This window comes from Stenella coeruleoalba (genome assembly GCF_951394435.1).
Source record: "Stenella coeruleoalba genome assembly, chromosome: 19".
NCBI classification, from domain to species: Eukaryota; Metazoa; Chordata; class Mammalia; order Artiodactyla; family Delphinidae; genus Stenella; species Stenella coeruleoalba.
The window spans coordinates 39,368,786-39,396,591 of NC_137165.1; the positions used below are offsets into that span (position 1 = coordinate 39,368,786).

At 54.4% G+C, this 27,806-nt stretch overlaps 2 protein-coding genes across 2 annotated transcripts in view; both read left to right on the top strand.

The window, feature by feature from the left end:
• SOCS7 (suppressor of cytokine signaling 7) overlaps positions 1-6,791 on the top strand; it is a 33,584-nt gene extending 26,793 nt beyond the window's left edge. The window contains exon 9 of the mRNA XM_079906110.1: positions 729-6,791. The gene's annotated coding sequence lies outside the window, so the exon portion shown is untranslated. The remainder of the gene's footprint in view (positions 1-728) is intronic.
• Positions 6,792-23,495: 16,704 nt separating this feature from the next.
• Positions 23,496-27,806, top strand: part of ARHGAP23 (Rho GTPase activating protein 23) — a 73,343-nt gene continuing 69,032 nt past the window's right edge. Inside the window, exon 1 of the mRNA XM_079905500.1 lies at positions 23,496-23,565. Coding sequence (XP_079761626.1) covers positions 23,503-23,565 — 63 coding nt within the window. The 5' untranslated portion in view covers positions 23,496-23,502. The remainder of the gene's footprint in view (positions 23,566-27,806) is intronic.

The following is a 27,806-nucleotide window of genomic DNA, read 5'->3' on the forward strand; positions in this document are numbered from 1 at the left end:
TTGTTGTGACACTGGGATTGTTGCTTGTAGCAAAGAATAAGCATCATGCTGTACTTGCTCCTAGGACCCTTTGAAAAAGGGAAGTAACACTTCCCAAGGGAAAGGACTTTCAGGTGTGAAATTCGGCTGTTATGATTTCTTGTTGGTCAGGCTGGTTTTAATTTCAGAGTTCCAAGTGGGCCACTTGGTCTGTGTGTGCTCTTACCTGGAGAATTTTTTGCCAGGGTACTTGGAGTTAGGGCACAGGGTAACAGCTGGAACAGTGCCCTTCTTAAATCAGAAGGTAGAAGCTGCACTGGCCTTTGTGATTATATGTCAGCCCTCTTCAACAGCCAGAAGCCACAGGGCCTACAGCTATTTCTAGCTTGGCTCACCAGGGGTTACTCCAGGGACTCAGTTCTTTATTCAGTGCCTAGAGCAGATGGGCCTTAGGGAAAGTGTGTGGAAAATGAAGGGGAATGGGAAAGAGAGAAGGGAGGCAGTGTGTAGGACATCTTTATTAGTCATTTTAGGACCTTTTTTCGGCGACCAGGTTGTAGGCTGCTCAGGTCCCTGTGACAAAGGCCACTGCTGCATCCCCAGCCGGCTGCAGTGTTTGTGGAAGCACTTGGCTCTCCAGGCCCCATCCTCCCTTTGAGCTGTGCTTCTCCACCTCCAGAGGCTGTTCTTTCACTCCATTTTGGTTCCACTCTATTGAGCCACTCTAATTATTCCCCTTTTTTACCTAGGCATTTGGTTGCCAAGCTCCAGTTTCGAAGAACCAAATGAAGCTACCATGAAAACGGGAGTGAAGGAAACAAGAGGAGTAGGAAGGGTTGGGATCCTCTGTGCAAAGACTTCGGTTCCCCTCGCCGCCCTGGGGCTTGGATGAAGCCCACGACCAGACTCTCTGAGTGGGGCTCCACCTTGTCACATCCAGCCCTGTGCTACTGGAGCTGGATGAACTCCTTGGAAAACTGGAAGAAGTCTCAACACTGTTCCTTTTTCAGAAGTTTTGTTCTGGATATTTGCATTTCTCAGTATGGAAAACTCACCCTAAAGGCAGCTGGGGTCTGTGTGCATTGGATTGGAAGTGGTGCCAAGGGTGAGCAGATCCAAAGGAGAGGAGGGGAGGAGAGGGGGTTGCCAGTGAGGGTCATTCAGGTGGCACCAAAGGCAGAATTCGAGTCTCCACCATTGACCTTGAGGAAGGGAAAAGAAGGAGTCAGAAGTGCAAATCAAGTCGGGAGTTTCTGAGGGCCGAGAATCTGCTTCTCTGTAGGTGTATGGGTAGCTTCAGCAGGAGCAGGGAAGAGAGGAGGGTGGTTAGTCTCGAATAGATGATGACTGGACAGAACTGGCACATAGCTCTGCCGGGGGAAGCAGTGACTCCTCGCATACTTTGCTTTTAAGGTTTAGGAACCTGATTTCAGAATCACCTCTCATAGCAGCTGTGTTCGTTTTGTTTTACTGCATTCCTAAGTTCTGTGACCTCAAGTTCGCCCTGTTCTTCCTCTGCCCTCAACCCATTCCCTCGAGATAACTGTACCTTTCACTCTGGTCATGGTAGCATCATTCCTATTGCTTCCGCCGGCTGTCGAGGCAATAGTTTTTCTCATCACCGGAACAGTTCAGAGCTCCAATCCCGGCTGCTGAAGTTAATGGAGCGTGCTTCCAGATTCTTAATGGCAAACCATACCCATGACTTAGTCAGTGTTCCTTACCTCCACATGTCTGTCAGCTAGTGAGAGGGAATGTGGAAGAAGGTGAGAAACGAAGCTATTGTGCTCTTCCTAGAGAAAGCTCCCTAGTGTCTCAGCCTTAATGGCCCATCTGAGATCAATGAGGAGGGAGGAGAGCATTACAGCTCATGTTCTTAGGTTTGTTGGAGCAGGAGGTAGCAAGGGCTTCTTTATTTTCCTGAGTTCTTTCTGGCGACCCAAACGTTTTCCTGAGTTAGATCCTGTTTGCCCTCCTTCCACTGGGAAGTCTGTCAGATACTGATTTGAGAGTTGCCTGTTTTCCAGATGGAAGTGGAGGAAGAGGGAGAAAAACTCCAGTGCTTTTCTGAACTTGACCATTGTCAAATCATATAACATTGTGAGTTTGCTTTTCTGTAGAGTTACTCTGAGGAGAGGTTTGCTATTAAGATGTGAAAATTGAGCTGTTCGATCTTTATTACTCTTTTGCAGTAAGTATTTCAACAGACTTCCTCTTTTGGTTCCCCTGTGCTTATATCTGCCTCATCGCATGAGATAAATAATATTGTCAGGTTTGTGGTTTCCTGATCATTTGGGGTGAGGCCCCAGTGTCTTGTAATTTATAGGACTGCCTCATCTGGGAGCACTGGCCTTCTGCCTTACGTCCTGCGTGGAATGACCATTCTTCCTCCTTATAGCTGAATAGGGAGGAAACTTGCATTGTTACCTGGCTGTGAAGAGGTGGCCCACAAAATGAGCTTTGTAGCATAAACACGGCCCACCCACCTTTGATTTGTCGTGTAGTACCTCTTCTCTCTCTGGCTGCCGTGGTAGTATCACCAGCCAGTTAAGGTTGTGATCCCGGGAATTGGCTTAACCTACGGGTCTTGCCTCTTGAAGGTACAAATTAACTTGCCATCTTGCAGACAGTGCCACCCAGCTGTAAAGCCTGCTGTCTGGAATCCACTGAGATCCTCGAGTGGCTGTTGTGCGGCTACGTGGGGTCTCTCTTTTTTTTTTTTTTTTAAACTACTTTTTAGTGTTCATTTGCCTGATTCTGGGCTAGCTACTGTGGAAAACACAGGAGGCAGGAGACATATTCTCTGGCCTAAGGGAGCTTTTAGGTGGCTGCCACACGTGAAGCATTTGGAGAACGACTCAGCATGGCAGAGAGAATCAAGGGCTGTCTTTAAAGAAATTCAGAGTGGGTAAGATCAGTGTAGATCAGATGGTCTAGGAGAGCTCTGGTGCTGTGAGACTTTGGTTTTTAGGTGAGGGCAGGGCAGTGAGATGAGAAACACAAGAGCAGGAGTACAGAAGCAGAAATCTGCAGGGTGTGTACGGAACAGTGCACAGTCCCAAGGTAGAGCAGTGGCATCAAAGAATCCTTTTTCTGTGCTGTGGTCTAGACCGAAACTTCCTAGTCATCAGGCAGGTCTGAATGCTGAGGGGTTATGATGGCGAGGTGGAGCCCAAAGCCAGAAGTCAGCCAGGTCCTTGCCTGTGGTCAAGGACCTCACTGCTCTCAGCACAGCCTGGGTGAGGAAGGCAGAGCCCCTGGACCCCTTGTGGTACCAGGGGTTTCCAGTGGAGAATCCATACTCTCAGGTACAAAACCAAACCAGCTGAGGAGGCGTGACCCACCCTCACCACCATCCTTTCTGCTCCCGGGAAGGGTAGTGTTTACTGTGTCCGTGATCTGTCTGTGCATTAGTCACGGCCCAGGCCGTAGCCTGGTCCTTCCTTAGTAGAGTGGGCTATAAGACAGAGTTGTGCAGGAGGAAACAGGCTTCATCAGGAGGTGAGGAGGAAGGGCACCAGCCTGGTCAGAGTAAACAGGGAGGGACAGGGGCAGCTGGCCTTCATCAGCAGCTCCCCTTCACCTCTCCTGCCTGCGGCCCCTGCCCCCCTGCCGATTCTGTGTAGTGCTAATTGAAATGCAGTCTGCAGAGGGAACTCTGCTTTTTGGTCATAGTATTTTCAAGTCACAAACTGGAAAAGGTTCTCACTTCTAGGGACCCGTCATTGGTTTCTAAGTTGTGGATGGGTGATGTCAATACCCTCAGGCCCTGCCTGTGTAACCCTCGCTTGTTTATGACTGGTCTACTGTAACCTTCCTCAGGACAGGCGTGAACCACTGTGAGTTAGTGACAGCTACTGCTACAACTTGCTATTACTTGAAATTCATGTGCTGCGGTTGCAGGGCGCAAGGCGGTGGGGGCTCTGCTGCGGGGACTAGATAAATGGGTGACAAACTAGGAGTTTGGGACAGTTGGTGATGACCTTGGCCTGGTTGCCTGCCTGTGCCTGGGTGCAGTGAGTGTGACACCCTGGAAGGCCAGCCCTGGGCGGCAGCACCCAGGTTCCTGAGGGGGGAGGTGTGGTGGGGAGCTTGCTGCCATGGTTTCTCCTCCTCCTTTCCTACCTGTCACCGGAGCTGATTACACAGTCCCCTTATTAAGGCTGGGAGAGATGTGGAGATAGCGGCAACCCCCGCTACAGTGCACATCCAGGAAGCTCTGGCAAGTGACAGGGTGGTTAGTGTTCTCAGATCTGGGGTGAGAGACTAGAGTAAAGCCGGATGCCCTGGGTGCCAGCCTTTTCAGCCCTCACCCCGGGCCCTGGAAGACTGGAAGAGCACAGCCTGCTTGAAGCCCTTGGCCCTGGCAGGAAATGGGGTTAGGAGAAACTTGTCCTCTAGGTTAGATTCCCCCCTGACCTCCTGCCTCTCCCTTGGCTTTGAGCCCTGAAGTTGGAGGCCTAGGCATTGGCATATATAGCTCTGTGGCTGCTGGAAGGAGGTCTGAAAGTCATTGTGTGTGTGTGTGTGTGTGTGTGTGTGTGTGTTTTCATTTGCAGAAGTTTTGCCACCAGTGGGGGTGTTGAGAGCATCTCCACTGGGGGGAGACCTGCCATATGTTGTCCACTTTTAAGAGAATGACGTGCCCCCTGTCCCTAAGGGAGGAGCTTTTGAGTTAGACATTTTCCCTATGGGAATCCTCTTGGTTTGGTTCATGGGAAAGGGGGAAATGGATAAATGATTTTTATCTCTAATTGTCGACACAGCTGTTCTTACACTGAATTTGTGCTATTGCATACATGTAGCCATCTTTCTTTTCACTGCAGCAGTGTTTATCAGTAGTTCAAAATGATTTATTTGCTCCTGGGGAGTAAAACCTTTTTTATTAAAAAAGAAAAAAAAAAAAAAGAAAGAAAGAAAATCGTGACCCCCTCCCCCCATGATAGCTATAGGATTATTGGGCCACAAAGCTCAAGAAAGCAAAGTCAAGTCTGCCAGTCCCCGTGATCTATCCTCTTTTGACATTGGAGTCTTCATGCTCAGCACAAAAACGACAGGAGGCCTTGAAAAGATAGCGAAGCCTTGGGAGGTGTGAGATGGGGGTTGGAGCATAGAGACAGAGGCACTGGGGACTCAGATGCTGCAGATATAAAAATAGAGTAAGGAATTGTATTTAAATCATTGATTTCTCTAATCTGCCAGGGAAAGACCTTTCTTTACATACAGATTCCATATTGTCTTTGTCCTTTTCATGCTTCTTGACCTTCCTGGTAGGTGCCCCCAGTTTCTTCCTGTTTCCCATCCTGTCCTCTCTGCCCCTTCCCTCATTCCTTTCCACTTGCATCCACCTCCCAGGAAGCCAGTCTTGCATGCTGAGTCTGTGACATGCCTTCACGCCCATTTCATCTCCTTAGAGGGTACCTGGAATTGCTCCCTCCCCCTCCCACTCCCTCTTCCAAAATGCTGAGAGGGGCAGGCAAAAGGCAGCCAGTCATGGCAGCGGAAGACCTGAATGTCTGCTCGCAGCTGGACTGCGATCTAGTTGCTCCTGGAGATGGAGTGTAAGGTGAACTTAGGACACTCTTGATCAGAACCCAGGAGATCAAAAACCCGCACAGCCCCGCTCCGAGCTTCGTCCTAAGCCCCCTACCCAGCTCAGGTGGAGCAGGAAGGCTGGTCTGACTACTCCATCTCTGGTGCTCGCTTGAACAGGGACCTGCCCCTCACTGTTAGGCCCAGAACCTTTTCCAAGAAGCATAATCCAGGCACCGCTCCGTGGGCAGGCTGCTTGTTGGAAGGCCCAAACTGGTGCTGCCCGTGCCACAGCCACTGCTGTACAGTTTTTGGTGGTTTTTAAGAAACTCAGTGAAGAGGGGTGTCGTTCTGGGCTCGGGGTGGTTGCCAGTTCTTCGCCGGAAGGGGGACCACATCGCCCCTGCAACCACTTCTGTCCTCTTCAGCCGCGCCACCCTCCTCCCAGCCAAAGCGTGGCCTGGCTTTTGTCTTCCCATTTAGTTTTTCTCCTTTCCTCTACCTTTTTGTGCTTAATTTATTAAAATAGTTGCTGTATAATTTATTTTCATAAACTATAAAAAATTACTAAATGGTTAAAATAGACTTGCAGGCCAATCTTAAATGGGGTGGGAGGGTCTGAGGGTGGGTTGGGGAAAGGGAAAGATGTTTTGATATAAACAAAACAAATGCACTTTGGGTGTGTTTTGGTATTTTTCTGGGGATAGATGGGAGGGTGTTGGGATGTCCCTGTAGATTAGTTGCAGAATGGGGTGTCTGTATATACTGTATTCATAGGCATGTTTGACTCTTGTAAAGGGACATTAGTAGCTGCTGCAGGTCCTGTTTGGAAACCCCATGTATAATTCCCGGTTTTTTGTAAGTGTCAGTGCGGGAGACATTTGACTCTTGTGTTTGTATCTCCTTTTTATGATTGCTGTACTGACCAACGTCTTTTTGCGGAAGGGGTGAAAAGAGATTTGAAATAAAAATGTTTAGAAATTCTTTCATGTTATTTGGGTTATTGTTTTTCATTCCGTCTCTCATCTCGTATGACTCCTCGCACCATCACCACCCACTTAGGGTCAGATGACCCACCCCTGGCAACTGGAGAATCCCTGTGATGTCAGCTAAGCAGAGCATATCCAGAACTGGTCTTGTCAGAATTAGAGATGTTGAAAAATTCCTGAGGCTGGTGGCCATTGCTCAGAGCTGCTTTCTCCTTCCCCAGGAAATGCAGGAGAATTCCAGAGAGCTTTCTGGAGCCTTTTTGCTCTGCTTTGGGAGAGTTCCTATTTTACCATAGTAGTCATTCCTAGTATATACCTAGGCTGGCAGTCAAGGTTTTTCATAAGTTTGACCTGTGTCCCTCCTGCCTTTCTAGCCCATTCCCTCCTGAGCTGTCCTCTTTGGAGAGGAAAGGACCAGAAATGTTTCTCTGATTGTGTGTACTTGGAGCTGCTCGAATCTTCCCTCTTCACTTTCCCACCCAGTCCCTCTCCACGTTCCCCACTTAGAGGGCCAAAGTACCACCTGGACACATTTTGGAGAATTTTCTGCATCCTCAGAGTAGAAAGCATGCTGAGTGAGATGAAACCCTAGTTCTCAGCAGTTGCATTTTCTTAGGACTGATTAGAAGTGCCCCAGGAGGGAGTCTCGGGATCCCCACTTGCCCTATTCAGCTCATTCCCAAGTCACAGGTCCACGTGAGGATGAAACAGTGTCTTATCAATTCTGATAGCCATTCGGTGAAGGCATGAACCCCTGATTAAAGTTCTCTTCCCTTTTGGAAGAAAAAATGCTCCAAGCCATGAAGTGTGAAGAACATAAAGGAAAATGCTTAACTCGGAATCAGCAATTCAAATGCTCTGATGTCCCCTGTTTGGACACAGCTTGTTGATCGTAAAGAATCTTTGCGGACACCAACAGTCAAGAGTGAGTGTTAGTAGTAGGCATTTCTTGAAAGTAGAGACATAGGTTTTCATCATTTCAAATCAGCATCATTCATATTAGTGATGATGTGTTAGGTTTGTTAGGAAAGAGGTACTAGTCCCCTCTGGCTGGCATGATAAAGCACACAGAAGTAAAGGCATTCTTTTGGAAACAGGGAGCCCAAAATAAGTAAAAAGGTCCCCTCCCACACTCTTCACCCCCAAAACCTGAAACTACCTCCTTCCTCTCCTATGTCTACTCTCAGCTGCCACTTTTCATTCCATCTCACCTCTCAGTGGTGTCTTATCATGCATGTATCTAACTTGAATTCAATTATAAGCACGTGGCATCATAACTGTGCAGGAGATTCCCTCCTCCATTTCATCTGTGTCTCCCGATTGAGGGTGAGATGGGAAAAGTGAATTTTCTGTCTTGGTTCCCTTCCAGTCTCTTAGAGTGCAAGCATCTTTTTTTTTTTTTTTTTTTTGTGGTACGCGGGCCTCTCACTGCTGTGGCCTCTCCCATTGCAGAGCACAGGCTCCGGACGCGCAGGCTCAGCAGCCATGGCTCACGGGCCCAGCTGCTCTGCGGCACGTGGGATCTTCCCGGACCGGAGCACGAACCCGCGTCCCCTGCATCGGCAGGCGGACTCTCAACCACTGCGCCACCAGGGAATTCCACAAGCATCTTTTGCATAAGGATTCTAGCACCTGTTTGTGCCGTGTGGATTCTGAAAACCAACCATGTTCCTCTGGTGCTCAGCCAAAGGCATGAGAGTTGACCCCAGTTCTGAAGAAGCACTAACTGGGTTATCGTTGATGTCTAATGGAGCCCCTTCCCAAGAGATTCTCAAGAGGAATTTTGACTGCAATTTTATCCTGTGCACGGATCCCCATGTAAGCTGCGACTCATCACGCATCCCTCCTCCATTGCCATGCCCTAGTTTAGGCACTCCCCTTGTTCACCTGGACAATTTCAGCAACTTCCCAACTGGCCATCCTGCTTCCTCTTTCCCCTCTCCAGTCCTTCTAATAGTCCTTCCAAAATAAAGATGTGCTCAAGTCACTTCCTTAGTTTAAAATCATTGATGACTTTTAACCTAGAGAAGAAAACCTTAACTCCTCAACTTGATGTTCAAGGCCATTTCTCCTTCCCCTGCCACACAGGATGCACGCTGGTCACAAAGCCTGACTCGAAGTCCCCAGATGATGGCATCCCTTCTCCCGCCACTCCACCTTCCCTCATACTGTCCCATTTGCCTGGAGGACCCTAACTTCCTACCTTCTTCACCTGCAGAACTGCTCATCCTTCAAGATTTTCCTCCAGGGTCACCTCTGGAATTTTCACCAGCCACTCTCAGCCAGACAGATGCTCCTTCCCCTGTTAAAATAGCTGTTCACGTGTCTGCCGGTTACTCGACTGTAACCTCTGGTCTGTGAGGGACAGAAACTGTGTCCTATTCAGCTCTCTCCCTGCCCCCAGGGCTGGCACAGTTGAGTGGATGTGCCAAGGTGGTGGTGGTGGAGGAAAGATGAGGTCAGCCCCCACCCCGGGAGTGCTGCCTTGTTTTCCTAGTCAGCCCGACTCGAACCTGGATCTTCACCTTCTGCACAGGACAACTAGGTTGGAGGTATGGGTGGGTTTTTTTAGCCACTAAATGTCAGGATTCTTCAGAATCTTCTTAAGGGATTGGACTTTTCGTGGCTGGAATAAGAGCATGAACTAAGTGACATAGCTGTAACTCAAGATATTCCCGAGGGGGCACGTGGACCGCTTCCTTCTGGTGCCAGTGGCGTCAGAGAGAATGACAGAGAAGATGCTGCCCCTTTAGTTGGAAGACGCCACCGAGGTAGAGTCAGCAGGCTTTGTCCAGTGACCAGAGGTTGCACTGAACTACCCACTGCCCCCCTGCTGAATTCACACCTAACAGAAACCCTGCATTTCAAGAGCTCAGCTCAGGTGCCCTTCTTCACATGGCCTTCTCATCTCATCCCTGGCTTTCCCCCTTCCCCCTTCTGAGAAACATGGCTTTGTTTCTGGGCCTTTTTTCTGCAAATCATGAGGGGTGATGGGATAGGCAGGAGAATAGGAGAGGCTAGCTAGGTTTATCCTGGGAGAGAAAAATAAGTGTGAGAAGGTAACAGCTGAGCTTGGGGGGAGTTTGGAAGATTTGGAATGGGACGGGAGAGTCTGGCAACAGCTATCTTAGGTAAGAGATTTGGCAGAGTTAAAGAAGATTTCAAGAAGTTTCATTGCGGGTCTTCCCTGGCGGTCCAGTGGTTAAGACTCCATGCTTCCAATGCAGGAGGCCCGGGTTTGATCCCTGGTGGGGGAATGAAGATTCCGCATGCCCCACAGCGCGGCCAAAAAACAAAGAAGAAAGGTTTCAGTGTGCATTGGGTGTCATCTACTGGTGCCCCTTCCCCACAGCTGCCACCTTTTCCAATGCCCTGATACTGTGAAGATAACAGCTATAGAGATAGTTATCCTTTTCTTCTGGATATGGGGCTTTGAGTGGGACACCATATGTGGACTGACTATAGGCCCAGCTTTAGACATGTGAAACTCTTGTTGCACTTGGCGAGTGGGTTCTGTGTCTTGTTTTTTTTCGGCTTGTCTTCCACCCCCTCAACCTAGTGGTGTGCCAGCACACGGAGAAATACCCCCCATGAATGTTTGCTGAAAACCATGCAGGAGGTCAAAGACAGCCAGGCCAGAAGAGGAACTGGCAGTGGAGAAAGGTCCTCTGGGCTGGAATCACCTTTGGGCCTGAATGGGGGCAGCCATATTGGAATAGAAATTCACAGGGGAAGCGAGGCTGGCAAGGGGAGAACCCAGAATGCCTTGTGGAGCCTGGAGGTGAGGCAGCAGGGTAGGGTGCAGTGGCTCTCAGTCAGGGTGAGGTTTTTTGTGAGCCTGAATCACCTGGGTAGCCTTTTCAAACCTCACACTCGCCCCAAGACTAAGACACCCTCCTAGACCCTCAAGGAGTGGGGGAGGGGAGAGGGGGTGGTAAGGATGGTGGACAAAACTCAGATGCATCTGATGGGTCCTTCCCGTCCTCCCCACGCCTACACCCACTTGATAACACTCCCAAGCGAGGACACTGGGTTTGACAGCAATCTATTTATGCTTTCGCTGTCTCCTCTTGAAAAAACGGAGTTTTTTTAAACTTACCTCATGTGTGAGCAGGTGAGATAATGCATGTAAGATGCCTGGAACCTCTTCAGCACTCAATAAACAGCCACGGGCACTAATTATTATCATCATTATTAACACATTTTGAGGAGGACTGAGAGCTTTTTCCCTTCCCAAAGGCGGAAGGAAGAAAGAAAAGACTTCAGGGGCCCCATCAAGGGAGGCGCAGTGAGGGATGGGCTGGAGGGAGGAGGGAGGAGAAGGGGAGGTTGCGGGCGGGTAGGGCTCTGGGGCCGGTGGTGGAAGCAGGTGGGGCTGGCTGAGTTGGGCTTTTCCTGCCACCTAGTGGCTCCTCTGGGCTAGGCCACCAGCCAGCTGTCCCCTCGGCTCTGGGCGGCGGTGGGGCGAGGCCGGGCTACAATATTCCTGAACACAGTATCTGCAGTCCTCTTCTGCTGCCCCCATTTAATGCCCTGTCCCCTTGGGGACCCTGGCCCATGACACATCCTCCGCATGGCCCTGGCATGTGGGACGAGCCCCCTTTCTCCTGGTGGAGGAGGGGGAAGCCTTTGTTCTCTTGGCTCCCAGGCAGAGTGGGGAACTGAGGCAGATGCACTGGGTGGTGGTGGTGGGGCACCTTCCTGCCCCACCCCCACCTCTGCTGGCTTGATGGCTGCTAATGGTACACTTGCCCCCGGGGGATGCCGGGGTCTCCTGGCACTGGGGGCCCAGACCTGGAGCAGTGTCTGCCTTGGGTTTTTATTTAATTCTATAAATATAAATATATACTACTTTGTGCAAGCCCTTGGTGAGGTTCTCCTGAGCCTTCCCATCCCACTTCCTCTGGAGGATTTTGCCTTTTGTCTCCAGGATGAGAGGAAGGGAACACAGAGCCCTGCAGCCCCAGGCCTGCTGGTGAAGGGCCCAACGGGGACTTCAGAGTCAACTTGATGTCTGGGTCTCTCATCATCTCCCGCCCCTTGTGGAATGATGTCCTAGTTGCATCATGTCTGCCTCCTGCTTCGAAGGCAGCTGTGACTCTTTGGGGAGGGGTCTGACCCAGGGTGAGGGGCTTCAGGAGGTGGCCAGGAGCCATAGGAAGAAATCACATGTTGGGCTGGGACACCAGGGTCCGGCATCCACAGGCCCCTTGCATCTGCCCTGCTGCCCCTGCCCTCCCCACCCCCAATGCCCACTTTCCCCTCTCAGGGCTTTGCAGCCTCAGCTGCACCAGGCCAGGATTGCATCATTCTTGGCTTTGTTTGCAGAGCAGCAGGTGGAGGAGTGAGGCCCGCTGCCCACCGCCCCGCTTCCCTCTCAATTCCTTTTACTCCCTCCTGGGTACTCCTCCGCCTTCCTCTCCTCTCAGGCCCACGGCACCGGCACCTGGGGAGCTGTCTTCCTTACCTGGTGGCTCTCAGCTCCCTTTCCATTCCTCCGGCTCCCCAGGGAGGCCCGGAGGCTACACAGGCAAAGAGAAGGAGGCTGGGTGGGGGTGGGGGGGCGGTATCAGCACTGGGCTGGAAACTGCCCTTCTTTCCTGTTCCCCCACCCAGCTAAAGGCCGTGCCACCCTCAAAAGGAACACCTGGCTGTAGCCAGGGTCTGGCCTCCCAGATTGGGCACAAGGTCGGAAATTTTCACCTGCTGAACTAAAGCTAATAATAATCAGTATAAGATGAATTCATTCAGCTCTTTGTAGAAGGTACTTAACTTTTTTTTTTTTAGAGATTTTTTTGATGTGGACCTTTCTTTAAAAAAAAATTAATTTATTTTTGGCTGTCTTGGGTCTTCGTTTCTGTGCGAGGGCTCTCTCCAGTTGCAGCGAGCGGGGGCCACTCTTCATCACGGTGCGCGGGCCTCTCACTGTCGCGGCCTCTCCCATTGCGGAGCATAGGCTCCAGATGCGCAGGCTCAGTAGTTGTGGCTCACGGGCCTAGTTGCTCCGCGGCGTGTGGGATCTTCCCAGACTAGGGCTCGAACCCATGTCCCCTCCAGTGGCTGGCAGATTCTTAACCACTGCGCCACCAGGGAAGCCCACTTAACTTTTATTTATCATTTATGGGGACTTCATTAGACCAAGCATTTTATACTCGCATCTCATTTAATCTTTCATCAACCTTGTGAGGTGGTGCTATTATCATTCCTGGTTTACCAGTGAGGAAGCTAGAGCTCAGAGAGGTGAGAATACCTACCCAAGACCATAAACAGCAGACCGCGGGCTTTGATCTCGGTCTGCCTCCCTCCACCGTTACTTGAAACTTCTCAACGAGATGGAAAGTACAATGCTGACCAGACTTGGACGTTTTCTTTACCCCCTAAAAGGGGACTTTTGCCCAAGACGCTCATCAAGAGATAAGACTTTCCTCTTTTTAATCTTATGAAGGAGATGAAATAAGACACCTGTCCAACAACCTGAGCTGGGCCCTGCCCCACCCCTACTGCTGCTCCTCTGAGATACTGCTGTTGTCGAAGGTTCTGACCCATGCACAGTAGATACAGGAATCAGAGTAGGAGCTTGTCGGAGATCCGGCCTGCCAGGGAAGAGGGAGGCCTGGGCTGGTTGCACATGTGGACCCTGCAGGCTGGGGCAGAGACGGTGGGCAGTACCATCACTTCCGTTCACTGGGATTCTCTGCTTGTGAAGCTTCCTGTAGTGCTCAGGGTGCTTTGATAAAAGAGCTTCAGGGTCTAGCAATCTAGCCACCATGACTTTGGCTAGTAGGAGTTTACTCTTCAGGGCCAGATCAGCATCTTTGGGGACAGACAGTTCTCAACCTTGCAAAGCCCAAGCCCAGATCTTAGGCCTGGCCAAGCAACAGCTGTTTCAGAGGCCAGCATGGGTGGCTGCTGCCGGGCCACCTCCTCCTCCTTGTTTTCACTTTCAGTGGCTGCTTCAGCCCTGAAAGAGAGCCAGAGGGAAACCAACTGGGAAGAATCGGGCCTGCCTTCCACAGCCCAAGGTCCAGCTCCACCACGGCCTGGGAGAGGCCAGGTCAGGGTTGGGGTCATGTGCTCGCTGGCTAGCGCTCTTCTCTGTCTCCTGTCTCTTTAGCCCAGGACAGACTCTGTCTGAAGGGACAAAGGGCCCCATTGACCCCATAGCCTTGTGACCTTACCCAAGTCTGTCCCTCCCTTCCCCTGGCAGCCAGCAGGGCACTCACTCTGGTAGCAGACAGGACTACGAGGCCGCTGAGAGGGCATGGCAGGGAAGCCAAGAGAGGCTGCAGCCAGCTGGGCGGGGAAGACTGGAAGTGCGTGGGTAGTGCCCCCCAGATCCCTGAGAGGAGGGGCGGCTGGGGATGAAGGGCCGCCGGGACTCCTGGCTGCAGTCCCAGGAGCAAAGCAGCAAATACTCTGCAGGGCCAAAGCATGGGAGGGCTGGGGGAGTCCAACCTCAGCCCCAAATGGGGCTGCCCGGGGGGCTCAGGGCCTCCCCAGCCTGCATTCCTGAATTCCTCCCCCTAGCATGCCCCCTACACCCAGCCTATAAAGCCCCCTTTGTCTGGGCCCACTGAGGAGCTTAACCCTCCCCATCTCAGCTTCCAGCCCCCTGCTCCCTCACCCTCTGGTGCCTAACAAAGAGGCCAGGGCTCAGTGAGAAGTGTGAAATCCCCTTCGTGCCGCCTGGGCACTGGCCCAGAGGTGTTGGGCAGCCAGCGCCTGCGCACCGATGCCCCAACCCCACTGCCCGCCTCAGGGCAGGTTAATTCCCACCCCTGTCCACTCCGGGACTCCATACTCCTGCCCTGGGCAGCATGCCCTCCTCTCACATGCCTGCTCATGTGATAGCCGCCTTGGTGTGGCCCTGCCCTGACATGGGCAGGATAGAGGGGCAGTGGGCCGTCAGGAGCCACCCCTGATGGGGGAGAGGGGTCTCAGTGGGGGAGGCAGTCTTTCTGCCACCTCCTTGGCTTTCACCAGAGTTGGTGGCTCCACTGCCCACAAGTCAGGTCCCCAGCTGGCATCTGGAGCTTCAGATGACCCTTCTCTGGCAGTGGACAAACAGTTCAGTTCCTCCTCCTGCTTGGCACATGCCTGGGGCATGGTACACGGTGGGCGGCAGGAATCTCCATTCTTGCTCCCCACACCCACCCAAGGACCTCAGAACACATTTGAAGAGAGGCTGAATCCTGGCAACAGGGAGTGGCCCTCCACACCAGCTCCTGTTCTCATGGGGTCACATGGCTCTGAACCCTGCTCACCAGGGCAGGGTCTCCCTATGGTCCAGGTGCTGTGGGTATCTCTGCCCCGCTCTCAGGCAGTCACAGTGGTCTGGGCCATGGGGTCAACTCTGTCACCAAGCTGCTGTGTGACCTTGGGCAAGCCCCTCTGTGGCCCTGTAAAATGCAGGGTGGGGCGCTTCCGACTCTGATAACCTCAGAAACGAAGGGGCTGCCCTTGGAGGGGATCTTCTCTGGACTAACACTGCCCCCAGGACAAGCAGAACGGTGGTGTTGGCAGGGATGCGCCCCTGGATGCGTGAGCAGTGTGTGTGCATTGTGTGTCTGTGTGTGTGAACGCTGTGCCTCTACCCGCGGGTGGGGTGGGGCGGGAGGGGCGGGAGGGGCGGGACGGGGGCGGGGCCTGAGGGCGGGGCCGGAGCGGGGCGGGGCGGGCCGGGCCGGGTTGGGGTCTGGGCTGCCTACAGCAGGCGCTCCTTGCGCGCGGCGGTGGCCGGGTGCTGCACCGACTGGGCGCTATGGAGGGGCCACCGCCCCCTGCGCCCCGCCGGGCTGACGCGGCGAGGACTGCATAGCGGGCGGCAGCATGGAGCAGGTCAGCGGGCGCGGGTGCGTGTCGGGGAGGGAAGGGCGGGGGGCGTGAGGACTGGAGGAAGGTGGGTGCGCCGAGAGGGAGGGGGGCCCGTCACCTTGGGAGGGGTTGGGGCTCTGGAGCTCCGGGCGGAGCTCTGGGGAAGGGTTACGGCTGGTGTGACACAGAGCCGGTGAGCGCGCGCGCGCGCGCACACACACACACACACACACACACATACACACACACGAGTACTCCCCCACCACTGACAAATAGGGAGGCGCTCACCGAGGGCTCACACGCTGCTTCGCTCCCCATCCCCGTTCCAGAAGGAGAGCATTTAGAAGCCCCCCTCCCCACTCGGTAAGGTCCCGGCTCCATCCAGGATCCTAGCAGGCTCTGCATAATGAAGGAGTGACAGAAGGTGGTCGCAAAACTACCGCTGACCCTCCCGGCCGCCCCCACCCTGTGGGACCTAAAGATACAAGCGTCCCCCTCCCCCCATACATCAAGGGGCTTCTCCCAGCCAGCGTCCCCCTCCATTCCCAATTACAGCAGGTGCAGCAACTGCTACCACCATTTCATGGCAGTGAAAACATGGGGTGGGCTGGGCAGCTTCTTCACATGCCCCCCAGATACAGACCTGCAGCCCCAGCCAGTATCCATCAGAGGAGGTCAGGGTGATGGCCCCCTCACTCACTCCCTCCACAGAGCTTAGCAAATCCTGGACAGGAGGGGCTGGTCCCCTTAAGTAAGTGGGGGGGCCCTCTATCCTGACTTGCAGCCCCCTGTTCTAAGATGGACAGAATCCTGATGTGGGCTGAAGGGAGGGCTGCCTTGCTGCCTTCCTAATCCCGACTCGGTGAGAGGTCTTGGGGTGGGGTCTGGAGTGGAAGGGTTTTCTGTTCCTGGGTGGGCCTTTAAGTGTCCACACTCCCAGGCTCTGCTTAAACTGGTGGCCTGGGGCCCTGGGCTCTGAGACACCCTCCCCTCTGTGGCAGAGGGGTTCTTGTGTTCCCTGTGATGGTGGTGAGGAGGGGTGTGGGGAGGGGTAGAGGGTGTGGAGTCAGGGGATGGGGTGATCTTAAGTTCTGGGGCATGAAGAGGGGCTCTGAGGAGTCATGAAGCACTCTGGGCATCTTCCCTGGGCTGGGCGTGATGTTTGGGGAGGGCTGTGGGCTGGTCTAGCCTCCAGGCCTGCTGGGCATCTTGGCTGTTAATTTAAATGGCCAGTGGCAGCTCCCTGGAGCACCAGGCCTGGCAGGGGGAAGGGGACTCCATTCGTCATTCTCTGCTATTGTCATTACTGACTCAACTCCACTCTGAGCACAAAAAAGCAGGGGTTGGGGGGACAGGACTAAAAGCCACTGAATTGCTCACGTTAAAATATAAAATAGTTAAATTTATGTTATGTGAATTTCACCTCCATTTTTTAAAAAAAGGAGGGGCAGGGCTAGGGGACACCATTACTTTCTGCCTAGCGGACTCTGAACGCATCTCACTGGGCCTGCAGCATGGCCTGAGTTGCTCCTCCATCAGCCTTTCATACTTCTTCTGGGGGTCAGGTGCTTCCCCTTTCCCAGAGGCAGAGCCTGGCTCTCCTGTGCCCTGGCATCGTGGAAGGGAGGACAGACCACGGAGGAGAGTAAGGACATGGGGCTCTTGCCGTGGCCTCATCAAAGGGCCACTGGGAGCCCTTGGACATCTGTCCTCTCTGGGCTGCTGTGAAATCCCTGCCAGCTGTGCTGAGCCGTGGCTTTCCAGTCCTTTCTAGGTGTCCTAAGACACCTCTGCTGCGAAGCACAGCAGCCAGCTTGTCCCCTGGACTGTGAGACACCCCACAACCCACAAGGGGACTCTGATGATCAGCACAACCTTGGAGGTGCTCGCGCTGATGTCAGTGCCTTAAGGCAGCTGCAGCCCTGCCAGCCCCGCGGGTGTCGCCAGCTTTCTGGATATGCCGGAAGCATGGTGTGTATGGGGTGCTTCTGAAATCAGAGCTTCTTTCACCACACCAGGGGAAGCTCCTATTTTAAGTTTCCCTTGTGCCCAACCCTCTTGTAAAGCAAAGAATCCTTTTATAGTGCAAGGACCGCCCTGATGTGTCTGTTTGGTATGTGTGGATTTTGGCATGTAGGGTTTCCTTAAAGGGGAGCACGCCTGGAATCTCTCACAGGGGCTGGAATTGCTGGGCGGGGTGGGTGCCAAGACTGAAGGGCTTGCCCCCCTGTGGTCAGTGCCCTGCCCCTCTTTTCTCTCCATTTAACTCTCCTCACTCCCTCCCAGGTTGGCTCAGGGCCAGACAGAGGAGCGGGGAGCAGCTGCTGGGGATTTCCAGAGCTTCCAAGGGGTGGTGGGAGCCACCCCTCCCCTCCTCCTTTCTCCCCTCCCCTCTGTTCCTCCCCTCCCTCCTTCTGTGCTCTGCTTCTAGGTTCCCCTCCTCTCTCCTCCTCTCCCCACCCCCACCCTCCCAGAAGGGCAGGGAGACAGGGAGGAGAGTGGAGCCGTCCCTCCTCCGTGCAGGGATTTGCAGGGGCCAGGTAGAGCGAGGCAGGGTCTGAGGGCCTGTGGCAGAAGCAGGGCTGCAGGCCAGTTGCTGGCAGAATTTAAAAGCCCTCCCAAAGAATCATGAATTTAGCATCCTGGAGCTGGAAGGGACTACATGGCCTAGCTCCTCCCAGAGGGGTCGTGCTTCATAGAAAGAGTAAGGGCTTAGTGTCAGACCTCAGCAAAATGACTTAACCTCTCTGAGCCCATTTCCTCATTTATGTAATGAGGCTAATAATACCTACCTTACAGTGTTGTCATGGGGAGTAATGTTTGTAAAGAAATAATGTTTGTAAAGAGCTCGGCACATAGTAGGTGGTCAACACACTTTAATTCCTTTCCCTTCCATCCTGGTGTTTTCAAGCCCCTGCTAGGTGATGTCACGGTCGTCATAAGTCGTCTCTTAGTCTTGCACACACGCTCATATACACACAGTCCTCACCACCAGCTCTTCAACTGCCCGGTGTCACATAGTGGAGAGCCCTCGGGGCTGAGACCCCAGCCCAAAACCTCTTCCTCTTCCCCAACCATGACATACGTTTCCCAACATGATTCCCCTGAGGGGCTGCCAGTTGCAAGCGGCAGGGCTGGGGCATCTTTCATCCACCCCTGTCCTGATACCAGGGTTTCGCTGGGTGTGGCTTGCTTGCCCTGCCGCCAGCCCAGGGAAGCTGCAGCCTCTCTCTCCACCCCAAGTCAGCTGTCCAAAGGTTGCTGGGCTGGGGCCCCAGCTGTTTGGCAGGTTGCCAGTGCCTCTCAGCCCTTGGGCCAGGGGGGCTGTACCCCCCTCCTCGAGGTGTGTTCAGGTGGGATCCCTCTTATCCAGGATTCCTCAGGGACCTGGCAGCAGGGATGAGGGTAGAGACTGGCATGATCTCGAGTGGACCGTTGCCCCACCCTACACCATTCAAGGAGCTTGATGAGGTCTGAGGTCCCCTCTCTGTGATGCCTGGGGCTCTGCCAGACCCGGGCCCCACCCCTTCCCTAGCTCTCAGCCTTCAGGCCTCCTTTCTCTGCCACCTGCCTGTTAAGGGCCTTCAAGGTCTAGGTCAAACACTACCTCCCAAGGCCCCTGCCTTCTCCTGTCATTATGGAAGGCTCCCTTCTGCTTTGCTCGATGCTCTGCTTGTAGCACCATCATGGCACCATCCCAGCCATCCTTTGCTGTGCTTGTTGCCCTCCCTGGAATATGAGCTTTTTGAGGACAAGCACATCACCTGGTTCATTCCCTGCTACCCAACAGAGAGCAGTTTGCATGTAGACAGCACTCAATAAATGTCTTTGGACTTGAATGAACTGGGCTACCACCTGCTTTGGAAATGAAAGTTTAGGTGGGCATGGGTTGCTTCGAGGGGACGAGCAGAGGATCTGGGGGCTGAAAGCCAAAGGAACAAGAACAAGTCAGGTCTCTCCTCAGCCCTTCCCTCTAGTCCTGCCCTCCTGCCCTTCTCCACCAGGGGGCGCTCTTTCCCCTTCAATGGAAGGGCAGGCAGCTATTACCAGGTTTATGGTCACCAGCCCTGTAACCCGCCTTCCACCCATTCCTTTATCATCATCAAACGTGAGCCCTCAGTTGGAGACTGGCAGAGGAGGCCTATTGTTTTCATCTACAGAGAATGAAACCGAGGTTCAGAGAATATACTTTTCCTCAGAGACATTCAGCTACTAGGTGGGCAGCATGGGAACCTGAGCCCCGGTCTTTGGACTCTTGGTTCAGGGCTCCTTGATGACACTGTACAATCCCTTGCTGGCTCCTGGCCCAGGCCTGATCCTGACCCTGGACTGCTCTGGGCTGGGGACTCCCTGCCCTCCCCCATGCTCCCCTGCTGACCCTACCTGGCTCTGGGGAAGGCGGGTTCTTCCTCTGGCACGACTCTGGGCTCGTTTTCCTCTACTCTACTCATCACCCCCTCAGGCTCTCTCCCTTGGCTTCTCCTCCACCACCAAAAAGGCTGCTCAAGTGTCCCCCACCCAAATGGAGCCACGCCTCACCCCAACTCACCTGTGCTGGACTCACCTGTGCTGTCCGGCTGGCCCTTCCCGGTAACGTCTCAGCGGCCCAATTCCATTTCACCACCCTCCCTTTTTCACCACCACCCCCCCTTTTTTTTTTTTAATTTCTTCACCCTTGATGCTCTTCCTCACTGCACAGTCTGGCCTCCACTCTACCCGTCCCCTGCCTGACACAGTGCCGCTTTCTCTGGCGCTCTCTCCTCAGTCCTCCCTGCTGCCTCTTCCTTCCTCACCTGCCCCGAAAGGTGAGTGCCCTTGGGTCCCATCCTACATCTGGTCTCCGCTCTGCGCTGTCCCTGGAGAATCTGAACCACACTCCTGATCCACCAATGACTTCCAAAGCCATTCTCTAGCTCAGGCCTCTCTTCAGGGAGGTGGACCCAGGGTTCGAGCTGCCAGTCACTACTCAACCAGCAACACAGCCTGCAGGTTTCAGTGTGTGGACTCTGGAACCCAAAGGCTGTGGGTTCAAATCCTGCATGGCCTTGGGTAAGAAGATACTCAAGCCCTCTGGGCCTCAGTGTCCTTATCCGTAAATGAGGATTATAATATCTGTTTCACAGCTCCTGTGTAAGGCTAATTTGGAATAATGTATACAAAGGATTACTTAGCTCAGTGCCTGGCATGTCCCTTCTCCCTGAGAACACTCCAGACAACTCGTCTACCTAATATTCTACGCGAGAAACCTTGGAGTTGTTCTAGACTCTTCCATTTCCTTCCCGCAACTCCCATTTGGTCAACAAGATCCGGGGGCCTCTGATGATTGGTGCCCCCTGCCCAGGTGCAGGGCCCCCCCACCTGGCCGCCCACCCCTGGCTCCTTGCTGCCCTCCGTGTTCTCTTCCACGTCTCACCACAGTGGCCATGGCACGTCTCCGCTTAAATCCCTGCCCTAAGCCAGGCTAGAATCTAAGTGCCTCAGGCACAGTCACTCCACTGTAACATCCCCACCCGCATTTCCTTCCTCATCCCTCCATGCTTCCTGCCCACGGACCTTCCGCTTGGCTCCAGCCACACTGCTAGAGTCTGCTCTCTCCTGCCTCCCTGCCTTGGTCCATGATAGTCTTTCTCCCCAGAGTGTTTCTCCCCCCATCGCCCACCTCACCCCATCCCATCCATGACGCCCTCAAAAGATCACGGTCACCTGCTTCTGGAAGAATTCCTCTGCTTCTCCAGCCTCCCATGGTTCCTTTTCTGGGATCTCAGGACCCCTCAAGGGAAGGAGTTAAGCCTTATCTCCTATCCCCAGGGGCAACCTCCACTCTCCCACCCATGGTATATCAGGACTCCCAATAAACATTTGTGAATGAAGGAAGGTGATTGGGCTGGGAGAGGAATTTAGAAAGAGGGGGAGTATAAAGAGGGTCCTCAGTGAGGGACACCCTCCATCCCATGTTGGGCTTCACTGCCCTAATCCCCAGAGAAGGAGTGTGCCAGGAATAGAGTGGGTTTGGGGGGCGTGGATGGTGGGATGCAGGGAATGAGACCCAGATGTCAGAGGGGTTGGGGAGCCAGGACGGAAAGGAAGAATGAAAGAGGTGCTGGAGAAGGTGGATGGGGGAGGGCCGGGACAGGATGGGGGTGCAGGTCAAGGTGCAGGAAGAGGTGGGAAGGGCAGCAGGGTGGGGGAAGAGCGCACTTTCTGGGAAGTGGGAGAGGATGGGGGAGGTGAGTGCAGTGCATTGTGGAGGGAGGAATTGCCTGCCGGCCAGTGTGAGCTCATTTCCTCTCACCGCCTCCTGCAGTGTCTAAGGGCATCAGGCTCTGGAAAAAGTGAGCCAGGGGCACCCCAGAGGCCACCACCCTCCTCCCCTTCCCCACGCAGTCCAGTCTGGATCTCAGATGCCACCACTCCCCCCTTACACATTTGTTTTGAGAGGAAAGGACCCCTGAGCCGGGGTGGGAGCAAGCCTTGGACTGTTGGAGCCGCAGGGCAGAAAGAGTCAGACAGAGGGACCTGGTTTAAGATTAAGCAAGAAAATACAGGCAGTAGGATGGATTACCGTTAGATAGCAGGAAGAACTTCTCAGAAGTGGGGCATAATTCTGGCTGCACATGACCTTGATGAAGAGAGATGGGGAAGGAAGGAGTCCTTAACTGCCCTTCCATTATTACAAAAGCGTCCCTTTCCATTGATTTCCAGGGAATTTAAAGTAAATTAAATAAAACATAAGAGTTAAAAACAAGTCAATATCTCCTTCCTCAGGTTTACCGGAGTAAGGATGTTCTGGTAGGTGTCTGGGCCATACTGCCCCCTGCAGGGCCTGACTCCCTGACCCTGAGGGGTCCAGGACTTGGGGCTGATCCACTCTCGGGAGTCGGGATGGTGGCGGTGGTGAAGCAAAGAGCTTTTATGAGGCTCACTGCCCCAGAGTGGGTGGGCCATTTCAGCAGGCGGAGTCGGTCTTCCCACTTTCATTGCCTGCCTTGCCCAAATCATATTCCTATTTATCTATGGTCTCTGCCTTCCTTTCTTCACAATCTGAGTGAAGGAATGCAGGAGCCCTTAAAAACTACAACAAGGCAAGGGAAAGAGGTAAGCATAACCTGTACAAAATAGGAGGTAGGAAGGATGTTAGGTAGACAGCAGAAAGAACTTTCCAGCAGAAACTACGGACTGAGACACTGCCCCTTCCTGGATCATCAGGGGATGGGCTGCAGGGGCCCTGCGTGGGGGCAGGGAAATGAGAAGTTGACTCAGGACCCCGATGGTTCTTTGGGTCCAGCTCAGAGTGAAGCTGGGAAGGGAGGCTGTGGGAGCTTGTGATTGGGAGGTCTGGAGGGTCTCTGCTCTTACTGTCACCCACTGCAGAGTGGGTCTGTGGGCTGTCTAGAGGCCTGAGCCACAGGCTGGCTGGGTGGGGGTCTGAAGGGCTGGGGCACCTGCCTCTCTCTTACAGCCTGCATGGGATCCTGGGCTGAGACGCTGCCTGGGAGGGGTGTCCCAGATTGAGGGGCATGAAGCCCCTGAAAGTTCTCGTTACCCTCATCGTCCTCCCCCTCCCCCTTGGGTATAGCCATCTCTGCCCTTGTCTCAGCTTCCGTGAGTCTCTGGATGGAAGGCTCCCTAAGTCTTTTTTCTGTCTCTCCCTCTCTTCCAACCTGGGTCTCTTCATCTTTGTCTTTGATTTTCTCTGCCTCTTTCTACTCTGTCTCTGTCGTGTCCCTGCCTCTCTCATGCTTTCTGGGTCTCTCCGTCTCTGTTTCTGACTACCTCTGTCTGGCTGTGTTTCTCTCTGCTTTACTTTCCCTTCCTTCCTCCCTCCCTCCCTCCTCGGTGCTAGTTCTGTGTTCTGTGCCGTTGTCCTCTTTCCTCGGCCGGCCCGGATCACCGTCTATGGGCTGGTCCCCTGGAGGCCGGCCCAAACCCTCTCTAAGCCCATCTCTCTTCCGCTGGCTGTGTTCTGCCCCCTAGCTCCGCTGCCAGCGGCAACCCCTGCCTCAGCCCTCTGTACCAGTCTGCTACCCTAACAAGAGGCAGAGGGTGCGCCCCGTCAGGAGCGCAGGAGGAGGAGCGAAGAGACGCCCCACCCCTCCGTGTTCGGCTCCGCCCCTCCGGCCCCGCCCCTCCCTGGTCCCTGCCCGCGCCCCCAGCAGTGCCCTGGCAGCAGAGCCGCAGCTGCCGCCCGATGAATGGAGTCGCCTTCTGCCTGGTCGGGATCCCGCCCCGCCCGGAGCCCCGGCCCCCCAAGGTGAGGATGCTGAGCCAGGGGAGGGGGCGGATCCAGGCGCTAACGGGAAGCTGGCAGCTGGGGCCGGGGTCGCTGCGCCCCCGCTCGGCGGGCACAGCCTGGGGCGCACGGCGCGGGCACCACGGGCATGGCTGCAGGGAACATCGGCTGGTGGCCGGGGAGGGGGCCGGAGCGCGAGCTGCCCTGGGCAGGGGGCGGAAAGGAAGAAGGCAGGCAGGGGGCCGGGGCTAGCACGGGGCTGCCAGGGCCGGGGGCACCGACCCGGGCGGCGGTGCCAGGCCCCCGGCGGCCGGGCAGCGGGGGCGGGAGGCCCGCGCCTTTTGTCCGGGTTTTCCAGGCGGGGCGCCTGCCGCCGTTTCCTCTGCCCGAGTTTTCGTTTTCCGTTGGCGAGGCCCCGGCACAGCTGGAGGGAGAGGGAGTGGGGGAGGGGTTCCCGGAGCGGGATGTCCTTGGCCACTGTGGCCGGACACCCCCTCCCTGCGCCACACTCCCCCCGCTGCCGGGCCGGACCGCCCGACGAGCTGTCCGGCGCGGGTCCACCGCCCCCCACCCCGGGGAAGAGAAACAGGCCGGGGACCCCTGGTCTTGCAGGCGCGGCTGCCCTCGCTTCTGCCCTCTCGGGTTGGCTGTGGGTGGGTCTGGGCACGGGGTGCCAGGGGCATTACTCAGCGCTGGGCTGCTTTGCTTGGGTTCTTTCATCTGCCGGCTGCTGAGGCTGGGGAGGGCCAGCAGGGGCCTCCGGGCCCCACTGGGGCCAGCACCCTGCCTCTGAGCCTGACTGCCCTGTCCCACTGGAGCGCCCCAACATGCACTCCATCCCTTTCCAAGTCGAAGGGTTGAACACTGTCAGGCCAGTCATTTTCTGAGCTTGAAAAAGAAGTTTCCTGGGGGTCCAGGTTGGGATCAAGACCTGGGCTGAGAAGGTCTCTTCCTCTTTTGACGGGGCTGGAGGATTTAGGGCCATTCCTCCCCAACCATCCCCTCAGTGTTGGAGCTGGGGTCTGGTGCTTTGCAAACTCTGAGACTGGTGTGTATCTCAGGAGCTGGATGTAGGCACAGTTCTCCCTTGGTCTGCATCTCTATCCCCTGACTCCCCCTCCACCTTTCAGCCAAAGTGTTTCCTAATTAGAAACTTGAATTTCAGAGTGGACTGGGGATGGAAGTGAATGTCATTATCGTCGAGTTCCTTGGATTCCCGCCCCCCAACCCCCAACACACACACACCAACACCTACTTCATCTCCACCCCCCCTACTATCTCCACCCCCAGCCCCACCCTGTGGCCCAGCTGTGGGAGGGCAGGGAAGGTGTTTGATCCCCTGGGGTTCTCCCCCTCTTGCCAGGGCAACAGCCCCATTCCCCAGAGCGGCTGCTCTCACTAAGATGTGCTCACTGGCCTGCGACTTCAATCTCAATTACATAACCAGTCATTTCGCTTCCAAACACAGCCCAAAGGCCCTCAGCCCCAGCCTCTTCTTCCACTTGCTCACAAGGTGGTTGGGTCCACCGTAGGTTTCTGGGAGCTCCAAGTTCCTGCATCTGAAGCCCCTCCCTCCCCTTGGGAATGATGAGGGCAGTAAATCCTTCAGTGCTGGATTTGAGGGCCTCAAAAGCCCTGGGAGCAGGCAGGGTGGTAAGTATTAGGGTCTGAGACGACACAGCGACAGTGTCAGGTCTAGAAACTGGGTCTTCTGATGGGTCACAGCACAAGATGAAGCGCTAGGGAGGGGAACATTATTAGGAAGGTGCCTTTGGGACACCATGGGGAATGGGGCAGGCTTTTGAGGATCTCAGCTCAAACAGAGAGGGACTGGACGCTGGGAATAGGCCTTGTGTTTGGGCAGCCTGGATGGGGACCTCTGTGCCCCCGCATCAGGCCAACCCTGAGCTCAGGGGCAAGGGGAGCAGGAGGCCAGTCTGGCCCCCAGGGGTGCAGCATTTTGGGCATGGAGTGGGGGATGAGGGAGGGTGGTGAACAGGGCTGTGCAGTAGTGGGCAGAGGCATTTCTTGCTTCATCCTTTATCGCAGGGATACTTAAGAAGGACTTCATGATGTATCCGATTAAAAGAGAGTCTACAAAGGCGAATGGAATAAGTTACCGAATGAGGGACTGCAATTAGCCATTTGGGAGAACTTCTAGGGAGAGGCTTACAAGCTGCAGCATCCCAGGTGAGCCTGGAGCATCAGGCAGGGAAGTTTCCTCCAGTATAGTGGGTTAGATAGGTAGATTCCTGTAATGTTGGATTCCAGTGTAGAAATCTGGAGAGATTCATGGGAGATGCAAATATACTCAAATGAGCATATATATTAGTGCCTGAAAAAAATGTGTTTTAAGGATGGAGAATTGCTCTAATAGTAGAGCTGATAGCTAAGACATAGATAGCAATTACTCTAGGCCAGGATTTATATAAGTTACCTCATTTAATCCTCACAAAACCACCATGACGTGGGTGCCGTTATTATCCTCATTTTTCAGTTGAGGACACTGAGGCACAGAGAGCCAATAGCTTGGCCAAAATCACATCGCTAACTAGTGGCAGAGCCAAGGTGGGAACCCAGCAGTCTGGCTCAAGTTCATGGTCTCACTCCACTACCCTGCTTTTCATGACCTGCCTTGTCTGCTGTCACTCTCACCCTGAATCTGGGTCCGTCTTGGATACAGGCCAAGATCAAGGTCAACCTCTTGCTGGATTGGAGCTTGGTTGCTTTCAGCTGGGACACGGATGGCGACAAGAGGTCTCAGGGTGGCAAAGCCTCAGGTGTCCATCCATGGTTGGTGGGTGGGGAATCAGCTCATTTACTCCAGCAACCCCCCACCCCGCCCTATGCTAGCCCACCGCACTTGGGCTGTGGCTTGGTTCATTGGTGTTTTCCTTCCAAAGGGGCATCAGCCCTGCTCTATTGGCTGCAGGGGTTCAAAGGTGAGATATTGGCTTGGTCAGGGATTTGGACAAAGCCTGGTTTTAATTATCCTGCTCTCTCTCCCTCCCCAGAGAGAGCCATGAATAGGGCCTGTGGGAGCTGGCTCTGCCTTTCCCCTAGTACCCTCCATCCCCTTCAAACAACCCGCCTTTAGATCCAGGCCTCCCTCTTTCATGTGAAATTGCACCAGCTCGTCAGCAGGGCAGTGCCTGTCAGTACCAGGCAGGCATCTCCTCTTCACTGCCTCAGTGGGACGACAGGCTGGGATGGCCTTGGGACTGGACTCTGGGGTGAGTTTAAAGCTCTATGGGGGTGGAGTGTATTCATCATCTGTCAGAGTGGGTCAGGACCAGAGGGGTCATCTTGTCCAACAGTGGGGAATCTGAGGCCAGAGGGTGGCCAAGGTCAGATAGGCCGGGAGTGGTGGACATGAACCCAGGGGTTCTGCCTCCCGGGCTCCCAGGCCATGCCTTTCCCCACACAGTTCTGTCCCGGGTGCCCCCCTCCAGTGCAGTGTTCTGAGATTAGGCCCCAGGAAGGGAAAAGGAGGGCAGGGAGGAGCAGGGACAAGTGGACAATGTGTCCCATTCATCTCTGTGTCCCCAGTGGCCAGCACAGTGCCTGGCACAGAGCGGCCCTCCATAAATGTTTGTGAAGTGCAGGCCGGGAGCAGCCCCTCCCCTGGCCTCGTGGGTGCCCCGTGCCCAGCTCTGCCCCAGCATTGTGATGCGTGGTCTACACATCAGTCTCCCCTGCCGGACGGGGAAAATGGTCATAGCAACTACTTCCACAGTGCTGACCACTGGCTACATTATTCCTATCCATCTGACAGATGAAGAAACTGGCACAAAGAATCATGTGGCTTCCTGAGGTCACACAGCTAGTAAGTGGCAGAGCTAGGGAGTTGGCCGTGCTTATTCCAAGCAGCCCCAGAGGTGTCATGTTTATCTTGGTATCCACAGAGCCTGGTATGCAGCCAGTACTCTGAGAATGTTTGTTGACTGACTGACTCACTGACTCACTGATAGTATATGGAGGAATCACAGAATCCTGTAATCCTTTCGAAGTAGCTGGGTTGGAGTCTTGGGAAAGTAGCCTAGAGGAGCATCATTTTGTTATCGGTGCCAGGAGTGCCTGAGCCAAACCTAGAGAGGAAAGGAAAGCTCACCCAGGGGAATTCCCGGGCGGTCCAGTGGTTAGAACCCTGTGCCCTCACAGTAGCGGGCACGGGTTCCATCCCTGATCGGGAATTAAGATCCTGCAAGCCGCGTGGGCCCCTCAGCGTTCTGACTTCTCTCTTGCTCCCACTCCCTCCCTTT